A 12,050-nucleotide genomic window follows, 5' to 3' on the forward strand; every position below is an offset into this window, starting at 1 on the left:
ATGATAACTTGGTGCTTTAAGTTCATTTTGATGACAACATTTTTGCACTTTTACTCAAGTACATTTTGAATTCCGGACTGACAGAGAGTTCTACTTTGCAGAGTACTTTTCCCCAACCCTGTTCAAATATAGCCGATAGTTTTCATTGACCTCTTCGCGTGGTTCTCTCGCAAACCCTGGCAACGCTGCAATGTTGTTGTTGAGGACAGACAGACAGAGTAACCCGAGAGAGACACACACACTCACACACACATATACACACACACAGATCCAGGGCGAGAGGAGCAGGAAACAACATCACATTCATCTCAAACACGCGTTCGTTCATGATAAATCGACACGACGTCGACATCAAACCGTTTTTTTCTTCTTCTCGGCTTTCCTCCAGGAAACGTCGGTTCGGCTCGCCGGTGGGTCGGAGGAGCAACTCGGCAGATCGAGGAGGTTGTGTGTTCGTTCGGTTCGGTGTGTGTGAGTGTGATTGTGAGTGTGTATCGAGGAGGACCCGGCCGGGGGGAGCACATATCAGAACATGTCGGTGAACATGGACGAGCTGAGGCATCAGGTGATGATCAACCAGTTCGTTCTGACCGCCGGCTGCGCTGCGGACCAGGCCCAGCAGCTGCTGCAAGCAGCGCACTGGCAGTTCGAGGTACACACACTACACTACACACAGTATGATCCCTCCATGATGAGTGATCGCCTTGTTTCTGTGTTGATTGCTGATCCGTGTCATGGTGTGTGTGTGTGTGTGTGTGTGTGTGTGTGTGTGTGTGTGAGTGTGAGTGTGAGTGTGAGTGTGTGTGTGAGTGTGAGTGTGAGTGTGTGTGTGTGTGTGTGTGTGTGTGTGTCAGTTGGTCTCAACTAAGTGTTTCGTTTGTGTGTACATTTACTCAAGTGCTGTACTCAAGTAACTTTTTGCAAATTACTGGACAATTTGCAAATGTCAATACTTTTACTTCTACTCCAGATAAATAAACATTTGAATTACTTCTACTCCACTACATCTCAGAGGCAAATATTGTACTTTTACTACAATTATTTGGTTGATTGATTGATTGTACAAAATGGAACCAAATGGATCATTATTTTGGTTCTATTGACAGTGACACACACACACACACACACACACACACACACACACACACAGATCATGCGCTATAAGCCGAACACTCGTTGGCAAGACGTACTAGTGGCTCGGTCAAACAGAACAGATCACAGCTAATCTTGTAGATTAGATGCTCTTTGTCAGCGTGTAGATGCAGAGCAAATCTACAAGACCTGTTCCTTGTTTGGACGGTTTAGTCGGTGTGAGCGTCGAGGACGTTTTGAGGACGTGGTTGCTGCATGGATTCCATTGGCCGGGGTTTTGTTTACATGTACATTCTTGGCAGGAATCACAGTGTCATTGTTGACTAGGCCTACTACCCGCTGTCGTCGAATGATACCATTTAAAGCACTGTTTCCCAAACCGTGGGTTGGGACCCATTTCTGGGCCGTGAACACATTTTTGTGGTTAAATGTTTGTTCAAAAGAATCATGTGTAAATAAAAACCAAATCAAATAAATTAGAAGAAAAACATACGAGTAGTGGAAAATAGCCGATTTACAAGCCAACAACGCAGCGTGAAGTGATGCATTTGTGAGCTTGTAGATCTGCTATGTTCACTAGTTTGGGTCCCGGGCAAACATTTGACTTCTCTTTTGGGTATTGAGCTAAAAAGTTTGGGAACCCCTGCCATATAGGCCACGGTACCTTGGATACTGGGAAAAGCAACCAAACATTGTGAGCACCTCAAGATTTGTTTGTGAAAAAAAACAAAAAACTAAAGAATTTCGGAAATGGTCTGGTACTCTTAATTTACCCTTCAACAACGTTTTAATGGCCGGATATCTCACACAGTTGTAGCAATTTGAAGCAATTGTAGAACCATTTTAGGCCTTACAATGCCAACCTTAGAGCCGGTTCAGCCAAATTCTTCTTTTTTTATGAGGTGCCCACTCTTCCGGTTACCGATATGAGCAATTATCAGCATGCTATATACAGATTTGTACCATTTAGGCATCTATCAATGCTCTGATCCAGAGTGATTTACAAGTGGGGACACCTGATTCTAATGGGCTCTATGCACTGCAGCCATTGGAAAGAAATTGGGCCTCTTCCTTCACAGGTCTTATCAATTCACCCTTTGTCAAGTCCCGCCCATTGTCCCATCCCTCTTCACACCCATTGGTTGCAGTGTCTTGGTGGGACATTCGGTGGGACACTCCATCCACTACCATTCTAATTCAGTTGCTTCGTATTGTTATTCTGCGTGTTCAATTCTAATTTAAAACTTGGTTTCAGTCAAATGGAGCTGCTCAGTGGCAATATAGTGACTAGCATGTTTTTAAATGTTTTTATTTCTACAAAAATTATGTTTTAGCAAATTCAACATCAAAAAGGCGGAACCAGGGCGGGACAAGGCAGATTGAGCCTGCTGGTTGGTCAGTCAGGGACCAACCAGAAGGCTGACAAAGGGTGAATTGTACTAATCAAGTCTCTGTTCCGTTTGGAGCAGCACAGAGGTTCTCAAACGTTTCAATTTCAAGGACCCTCATCTGCAAGTGAGGCTGATTTGGTTCCATTCGTACACTCAAGAGTTACACACCCGTGAGACCACACTTGTGTGACATTGGCAGAGTCAGCACGTTATTCTGTTTGACCTGAATGCAACAGAGTCTCAATTAGTATACTTGGTAAGAAAGGAAGTGAAGAAGAGGGCCAGTTTCTTTCCAATTCATGGGTTTCATTTGTAGTCCGACACGGCCATTTTGAAAACCAACACAGGTGTTCTGATTGGTGTAGAACATTGGTTCGATGCCAATCAGACAAATGGAAACACCTGTGTCGGTCCTCAACATGGCCTTGTAGGACTAAATGATACCCATGAATATTGTTGTGGATATAGCCTCAGAGGAAATGTCATGGAACTGTAGTCAACAAACATGCTAGCCTAACATAAATGGTGCAAAGAGAACAATATTAGTGCCTCAAAGAACCTAGGATACTACATCTTACATGAGTCTAACATCTGTCTAAACAACATGCTGCTATATTTAAATAACTTTATGTTCATTTGAAACTCCGGGTGACCAGGTAAACGATGAACATCATACTCTTTCTAAAACAGGGGTTTTCAAAACGTTTTTGACTCGGGGCACCCCTGTAAACCTTTTCATCCAAGGCACCCCTGAATTACACTCTAAATCTTTAGAATCTTACATCATATTACGCGACTTAATATTCACATCTTTCCACCTGAGATACAGTAGGCTATGTCACAGAGAAATATCCGTTTCCATCAGAAATGACTGAAATGCTTGAAGTTTAACCACTTGAAGGTTCACCAAAAATAGCAGATCTACAAGCTTGTAGATCGGCTTTCTGTATACATCTGTGATACAGAAGGGCACTCTGATACATGTGTGTTCAAGCAAAATCCAAATTTAATTGGCAAAAACACATGAACAAGTGTATAACTATCAGTTTTAATTAGGGATGGCCAAATGGAGATTTTTTTCTTAACCGGTAACCGAAAGGCCTTATCAGTTAATTAACCGTTAACCGTTAAGGAAATGTCTTCAAAAATGCGTTAAGTAAATGTGTTCATAAATGCGCTATTTTAGCGATTTAAAAAAGGAAAATACACCCGTTTTTCCCCATAATAAAGTGCCATATTTACACATTACAAACAATAAAACTAGGAGAAACAAGAATACAAATGTTTTCTAAAAGAAATGTGTTTTTGCAAAGAAACGGTGGCATTGAAATGATCAGTCTGTAATGTGATGCGCTTTCGCCAGGCACGTGCGCACATACAGCAAAGGGGGCTGGAGCCCTTAACTTTTATCAACAGAATTGTCCACCAAAATGCCATTCAGCCCATGCCTCTCTAACATTCTGTGCACTCCCTGGCTATCGCCTAACAAAACAGCCTCAGCGAGATGCTCGTATGTAGAGCAATAACGTTCAATCGTATGACTTTTGGAATGGTTGAATCGGCTAAATGTGATGTCCATTTCATTCATTTTCTTCTCTCTCGTCCGTGTTTTGTGTGTGCTGATGCAGCGATCATTGAATTTGCGACTCTGAGCTCAGCTTTGTTATTTTCGCATATCCTACTCTGTAACCAAGACGACTTTAGCGTTCCTCACGTCATCAACATGTAACATTAGAAAGTGGTGTTTTAAGCTCTTCTTAAACGGGATTCAATGTGACGGGTCTGTTTTGTAAAATTCAATCGACGACGGAGCATTTGTTGAACAAGTCAGCGTGTACGACTCGCGTCGCAGACTCGCAGTTGCGTGAATGCATGGATGTTACACAGACATTTGTGTCCCAGAAATGTGTGACCACAGCGCGTATAGTTGCATGGTTGTCATTGGTTGATGACTTGATGTTGCGTAGATATTGGTGTACGGGGCTTTTGGTGTGACACATGGGTTGATTTCCTTTTTCTTTTCTTTTTTATCGGTCAAAATTGACCGTTAGTGCTAACCGGTAACCAATTTCTTATCGGTTTAACGGTAACGGTTAGCCGTTGGCCATCCCTAGTTTTAATCACCTAACACTGAATGTTTTTATTTTATTTTTTAATATCCCAGTCTACATAATGTTCAACAGTTCTACTGGATAGATATTGTAATATTGATGCCATTTTCTAGGACAAGGTCCCATCTTGATGACCTGTATGTGTCCATGTCACATGTCACCTACATCTAATCATTACGTACACACATTTAAACTTAAAGGATAACTTTAGTTTTTACAACAAGAGTTCATAATTTAGTTTGTAATTAGAGAAAAGAAAAGATGAGTATTAAAATGTTTTCATTTACTGCTTTCTTTCGTTTTAGCCATTTTAGTATTTTGATTTCATTGGTTGGGGTCATGCGTACACGTGGCTAAATATGTATTTTTAGGCACAATAAGCTGACAATTTCTTTGTTACTATTTACACCAGCCCCTATAAGTCACTGCCCAAGAAAGATTTTGGTGCATCTTGGGAATGGGCTTATTGTGTCTAAAAATACATATTTAGCCACTTGCATGCATGCCCCCAACCTGGGGGCATACTTTGCCTGTGGAAATCTCATATATGCTAATAGGTAGTGATAGCGCTTTTTACACTAGAATTTGAACGGTACTCATGGAAAAGTGAAGTCTCTCGTCCCAATTTCTGCTTTTGGGCATGTTGTGATAGAGGACAAGTGGTCATAAGATTGTTGTCATGTATGAAAGAAAGATGGCTATATATAGGCTCATTAAGACACATTACCCTCCCAGCTGTTCACAAACGGTAACCCGAGCTGTGGACATACTGTAGTGTACAGTAAGATCTAGTGTTAATTTAACTTGGGCGCGTAAACGGAGCCAGATGGACTGTCCATCTGGTTCCATTTACACTCTCTGGGCTAAATCAACACTGAGGATTTAACTGTGTATTCCCATGCATTGCAGTCTTCTGCTGTGATGGTAAGGTTTTTGACCGAGTGTACTGTAGATGTCCTTACATTAATGCCATTTGCTCTTGTGTTTTGGTCAACACGCTGTGGTTTTCAAAGCCACAAACGGAATGGCTCGTCCGCGCTGCCAGCGATGCGAGTGACGCGATGTCACGCAAAATACTGTCCTCTAGGGCAGTGTCTGCCCTATATATATATATATATATATATATATATATATATATATATATATATATATATATATATATGGGGCTAGTGCAATATGAAATGTGAGCTTACTATATGCTTTTGGAGAGGAATTCGACTCCGGTCACTTCAGTTTAGGCTCTGCAGAGTCGAGGTCTGCGTATCTGACCCAGCTGATCCTCGTTGACGAATCGTTAAAGCATCAAAGAAAGCAATTATGTGTCTGCACTGTGAAATAGGTCGACATATATTCTAAGATAGCATCAGAGCCAAGTCATTGGCCATCGCTATTGTGATGATGTAGCTAGGCTAGGTTCTAAACAAGAAAGCTTGTTTACTGTTGTTGCACGGAAATTAAGCACTTTTACATGAAAAGTGTGTATTAGATTAATGGGATATAAATCATGATATATATCCTATTTTTTATTATTCTTCTAACAAATTAGGCCAATCTCTCGGTTGAATCATGCAAAAAAAATGGCAAAAACATTATTCAACTAAGAGATTGTTAGTCGACTAAGACCCATTTCGATCGATTAGTCGACTAATGGACTAATGAAGGTCAGCCCTACTGCCCTCGTATGAAGCGCCGGCCATTGCGTTGCGAGTGACGTAGCCCGAACCAATCAAATAAATAAATACATTTAAAAAAGTGTTTGGTCAGCGGGACATGGCTGCGAAACCTCGCTCAAATAGAGATTCTGTGAGCGAAGGGGACGTCAGGACCGTCTCATTGAAACAAATGTATTTTAATGAGATTTCATCGCTCACGTCTCTGGCAGTGTGGATAAGCCGTTAACTGAATACTATTACCTAAATACTGAATCCTCTTTCAGGAGCTTCTGGCTGCTAGGTTGAAATACGTTGGTGCTCAACAGGGCTGTTGGTGCAACAAGCACCACCCCGCAGCACAATGTTTCTTTGACTAGGGTAGTGTTTGTCGACTACCCTTTTTTCACTGAAGAAAACTAAATAAAAAACGAAGCTTTTCTGACTAAAACTAAGACTAAATATATTGACAATTCCGTCAACAAATAAAAAAATTACTTAAATGTTAGGGAGGGACTAGTGGTGAAGAGATACTCTAGATTAGAACTAAAAACAAATCATTTTATCATTTGGTTGCACTGGGGTGTTGCGCTCTGAAAATAGCAGATCTACAAGCAGCATGCAACCAAGAGTAAAATCATTCACCATTACGAGTACGACTCCATCAAGGCCTGCCGAAATACATTTTTGATGACAAAATCAACTGTAGATTTAAAAAAAAAAAAAAAAAAACTAAAACTAGACTAATACTAAAACATTTCAGACGATTTATTCAAAAGACTGTCTAAACTAAATTGAAGTTTACTGTCAACATGAACACTGTGTCTGTGGGATGCCCGTAGACCCACGCCTCCCTGTGCGTTCAATGACCAGCAGTCTGTTATTGGTGACGTCAGCGGCTTGGCTGTTGATCTCTTGAGGGCCAGAGGAGCAGGGGGATGCTTTCAGGGCTCTTCTCAGGTTGTTGACATGTTTGGAAAGCCTGTTTGGTTGGAGTGGATGCATCGCTGAGACAAAAGCTACGTCTCAAGTCCTTAAATCAATCCTATTTCCTATTTCCTTGCTTGTATGTTAGTCCCTCACATTGAGGAAAAAGAGAAGAGGAGACGTCCCATTGGCCATTTCTGATGACAACATCACAGGTGATAGGCCAACTCCCAGTGGCCGGGACTAACAGACAAGGAAATTGGAAACAAGTGAAGGAAATAGGAATAATTTAAGGACTTGAGACGCGGTGTCATGCAGACAGCTTCCCTGGTCCTCCGATGCGTAGACGGGACCCTGACGCGGCCCATTTGTGATACAAGCACCACATTTTGTACAAGGTTTCCTCTGGACCTACCTTTCCCAAAAAGCATGTTAGCCACTCCAAAAAATGGGTTGGGGGGTGTCCCATTGACTTACTATACAGAAAAATAATACAAAGAAATAAATCTGCTTTAAGTAGCATGTGAGGGGTCAAACTAGGGGTTTTTCCATTTTCCTGAATCCAATGCAAGCATTTGTTTTGCAAAAAAAAAAAAAAAAACATTCCTTGGCCTAGAAACGGCCCCCACAAAACTGTGAAAAGTGATGACTCATCACTAAACCATAGTTTTGTGAGGCCTTTTTTAGCCCCAAAATGCCATCCAGACACAGTGGTTTATCCAGATTTATCCTTCCAAATCCACAATAAAATAAATAAAACAATTAAAAACAACAATAACAGTAGACTTGTTTTCGGTGCTTACATTGATGTTATCACGTTCTGTCACTGTGACTGTCCCATTGGCTAAACCACCAACCATGGTGTTAAAAGGTTCAGTCTTTACACGTGATGAGCGCTAAAATAATTGTCCCCCACCTTGATGAAAATGCCTATGGTGCATCTCTGCATCCTGCGTTCATATTTAGGTGCCCATACGGTACATACACGACACGCGCATTAACGTGCTGTTCATATTGGGGACGCTGTAAAAAATATATTTTTTGGCGGCTTTTTATTTTTAATTTACAGTAGAGACAGACAGGAAACAGGCAGAGGGAGATGGGGAGAAACATGCAGCAAATGTCGTCAGGAATTGGACTCGAACAGCGATGCGCCTAAGCCAGTTATTCTCAGGATGTGAGCGGTGAACGCTCCGTCTCCACACCGCCAACTCGCCTTGTTAACGATAATACACTGGTAGGTTAATTACACAGCTTACTTGTACAGCCCCTCTCCTTGCGAAGGCCTGTGCATTGATTGTTGTGCCAAATAACACCGCTAAATACATCGTTAGGCCATTGAGGAGATGCAGACAACAAACACGTCTGTTTATTGGATAAAAGTCTGGCTGTTCGAGTGAATTCTCAAGAGGCTTAAATAAAATAAACAAAACAAAAAAAAAACCAGTTAAGCCTATTTTACATGTACCTAGGTGTGGGCGATATGGAAATATACAATATCACGATATTTTTCCAACCTGTATCACGATACACAATCTTATCACGATTCTTTTTCATGTTGGTTTACAACCACCTACAAGGTAACAGAAACTAAAAGAAAAAGATCCTTTTGGGAGGTCTAAATTGACCCTTACAAGTATGTAACTCTGATAGTATACAAATGAAACCAAATGGACCCTAACGGGTCCATTTGGTTTCATTTGTATACTGTCAGAGTTAAAGGGGATACCTTGACATTTTAAAGTTTGAAAACTACTGATTTAGACCAAAATGCAGGTTTAAATGGATTCTGCAATGAATCTCCGTATTAACAATTCAACGGGACTTTTTATCCCTCCCTCAATGTATACGATATCTCTGAAAAGGCATATCGTGGAGACATTGTATCGTCTCAACGATATTTATCACCACATCGCCCACCCCTACATGTACCCTAGGCGTCTCTATTCTCCGGGCAAACATTTGGTGAAAGTAGCCGGTGCAGTAATTTGTAAGATCGAAGGGGGTAAAAAAGAGTGTACCAACTATGGGGCTGTTAAGTATGACATCATTTTGTAGGCAGAGGAGAATTTCTGCCCCCAGTTTCCGTGAATCTTTTTACTATTTTTACTATTTACACATTTTTCTTCTCTTTGTTGTTGAAAGGAAAGTGTTAGAATTATACTTTAGTCATTATTTTTGTCTCGGATCTGTTGAAATTGCGAGGGACAGAAAATGAGTTCTCCTCTGCCTACAAAATTATGTCACGGCTTAAAAGCCCCATAAGACCCCTGGGGGACCGCAGTCAACACAGTGCATACACATGCTTTGAGGTGGTTAATATTAGGTCTAATAGCATTCTTTTCTTTCTAGTTTCTAATGTCTCTGACCTCGCTCTCCCCCTCCAGGCCCTTCCCTCCCGTCTCACCGGCGGGGTTAAGTGTCCATCTGCTTGTACGTGCAGAGGCCTGTCGAGGTTCTTGTGTCTTAGTTGTCAGTTTGTAAAACGGCAGTCTTCTGCCATGTTACATAAGGTAGCCGCTTAGCTCGGTGTGTCTCTTTCACTCGCCCCATTCATACACGGATGTATGTATATGCAGGGGCGTCAATTGGGTATGGCAGGGGTATGCAGCTGCCATGCCCTGGGTCCAGGGGGAAAATAAAAGTTAAGTTTACATATAAATCCATGAATGTATATGTTCTGGTTATTATGTTGTTAAATTACACTAAAAATAACTACAAATGCAAAATGTTACAAAATGGTCACTTTAACAAGCTATTATAATTATATCCTCCACACTTTTATTCTCCCCATCTTGACAAAATGGTAGCCTATCATGCCAAGTTTAGCTGCACTTGAACAACCGTTCCAGGCTGCCATATCCAGCCCAATAAACCGTAGAAACGGGGGGGGGGAATAAAATGTACTTCTTAAAATAAATGGATCATGCCTTGTTGCTAAGGTATGGCAACATGACTGGTGTCTTGCACGCGCGCAAAGGCAAGACACCAGTCATGTTGCCATACCTTAGCTTTTTCTGAACTGACGCCACTGTGTATATGGGAATCTAACCAGCGAAAGACCTTTTGAATTGAACCCCCTCCTCCCTCCTCTTCCCTAGCGGTCTCGCTCTCATGTAGTGTAGGTTCAGGCCGTGGCCCGGAACCCGGCTCGGCTGGCTACGTCGCTCGCTGTTTGTGTTTACAGCGGCAGGAAATACGAGTCGACACAGTGAAGCTTTCATGATTGATGGCGGACAAAAAAAAAACTCGGGGTCTGGGAAAAAAGAGAGGGGAGAAGAAGAAAAAAACGGTGAAAGACAAAAGGAGCGTGGACTCGGTGGCCCTCGGTGCACAATAGCAGCCCGGGCTGCATTGAAGCTTTGATATGTGTGTCACGTTGTTTTGAGACTGGGCAGACATTCCTGCACTACCGCTGCTGTTGTCAAACAAGCAGACCGTGTGTGTGTGTGTGTGTGTGTGTGTGTGTGTGTGTGTGTGTGTGTGTGTGTGTGTGTTGTGTGTGTGTGTGTGTGTGTGTGTGTGTGTGTGTGTGTGTGTGTGTGTGTGTGTGTGTGTGTGTGTGTGTGTGTGTGTGTGTGTGTGTGTGTGTGTGTGTGTTGGGGGGAGGGGAGAACGCACAAGGGAAAGCACACATTCATTCAAGTGTTGTTGGCGAGGAGGAGGAGTAGGCCTCCAGTGAAAAGGAAATGAAGGGCTAAACCCAACTCACACTTCTACAACTACAACCGAGGTCTACTGCTTACCTCTTCAGTTGAGTTATAATTGTGCTATTGCTATAACTGTGTTACAACATGGCAATTTACGCGGTTGTATCACTGTTGTCGTTTATTTTTGAGCATGTACAAATGTTCATAGTAAGTTAAAGGAGCTAATAGTCAAATTTTTTTGGCCATTGTCAGGCTGACTTTGTTTACATCCCTTATCAATCCATATAAAAGGGGATATAAACAAAGTCGGCCTAACAATGGCGAAAATGATTATGTTATCATTATTTTACGCTTTTTGTGGTCATTTTTGAATAGAAACACATATAATAAGCTTAATCTTTTTTTATAAAATATTTTCGTCATTATTTTTATTTTAGCGTCCGTTTTTCAAGAAAAAGTTAACTATAGCTCCTTTAACAAATGAATTTATGAGAACTGAGGACTTTACTGGGCACTTTGTTTGGAATTCTTCTGAGAAAGCAAAGCAGTGACGGGTGGATGTTTAGCAAGACCTTTTAGTTTTTTGGCATTCGTAGCAGCAAGTGATTATTGTTTTCCTTTTCCAAGGTAATGAATGACCTCACCACCAGCAAGGCCCCACACCGTTCATTCCCAGCATTAAGCGTGAATCACGTTCCGAGTCGGAGGGAGCGCACACACGCTGGGAGGAATGTGTTTGGGCTCCTGTGAGGAAAGCAAGCCGAGCTGGCCAATGTTTTGGTTTCTCACTTATCAGTGTTGTTGTCGCTGGAGTGGGGGAGTGGCGGGTCATCGAGTTCTCCCTTTGGCCCTCGCCGTCGCTCGGTTGTTCACAACATAAAATAAAACAGTTGTGGAAGATGTACTAATTATTCTTACTTAAATAAAACTAGGCTATCAATACTGCAATGTAGAACTAACTACTCCGTTACAAGTAAAACTCCGGAATTCAAAATGAGTACTTGAGTAAAAGTATGAGTAAAAGTGTTCGCGTCGAAATGTACTTAAAGTACCAAAAGTAAAAGTACAAAATGTTTGAAAATAGCAGGTCTACAAGCTCACAACGCATCGCGATGCGAGGCGTTGTGAACTTGTAGATCAAGCTTGTAGATGGCCAAGGTATGAAATATAGGGCTAAAGTGGTTAATTTATGTTTTATAATATTATCATTTATATCTGCAAAGTAACTAG

At 41.6% G+C, this 12,050-nt stretch overlaps 1 protein-coding gene across 1 annotated transcript in view; it reads left to right on the forward strand.

Moving 5' to 3' along the window:
* Window positions 1–249: 249 nt before the first annotated feature.
* Window positions 250–12,050, forward strand: part of ubald2 (UBA-like domain containing 2) — a gene marked incomplete at its 3' end in the record, with an annotated part of 33,320 nt that continues 21,519 nt past the window's right edge. The window contains exon 1 of the mRNA XM_080723596.1: window positions 250–652. Within this exon, the coding sequence (XP_080579722.1) occupies window positions 533–652 (120 nt within the window). The 5' untranslated portion in view covers window positions 250–532. The remainder of the gene's footprint in view (window positions 653–12,050) is intronic.

Source organism: Nannobrachium achirus (genome assembly GCF_963921795.1).
Source record: "Nannobrachium achirus genome assembly, chromosome: 4".
NCBI classification, from domain to species: Eukaryota; Metazoa; Chordata; class Actinopteri; order Myctophiformes; family Myctophidae; genus Nannobrachium; species Nannobrachium achirus.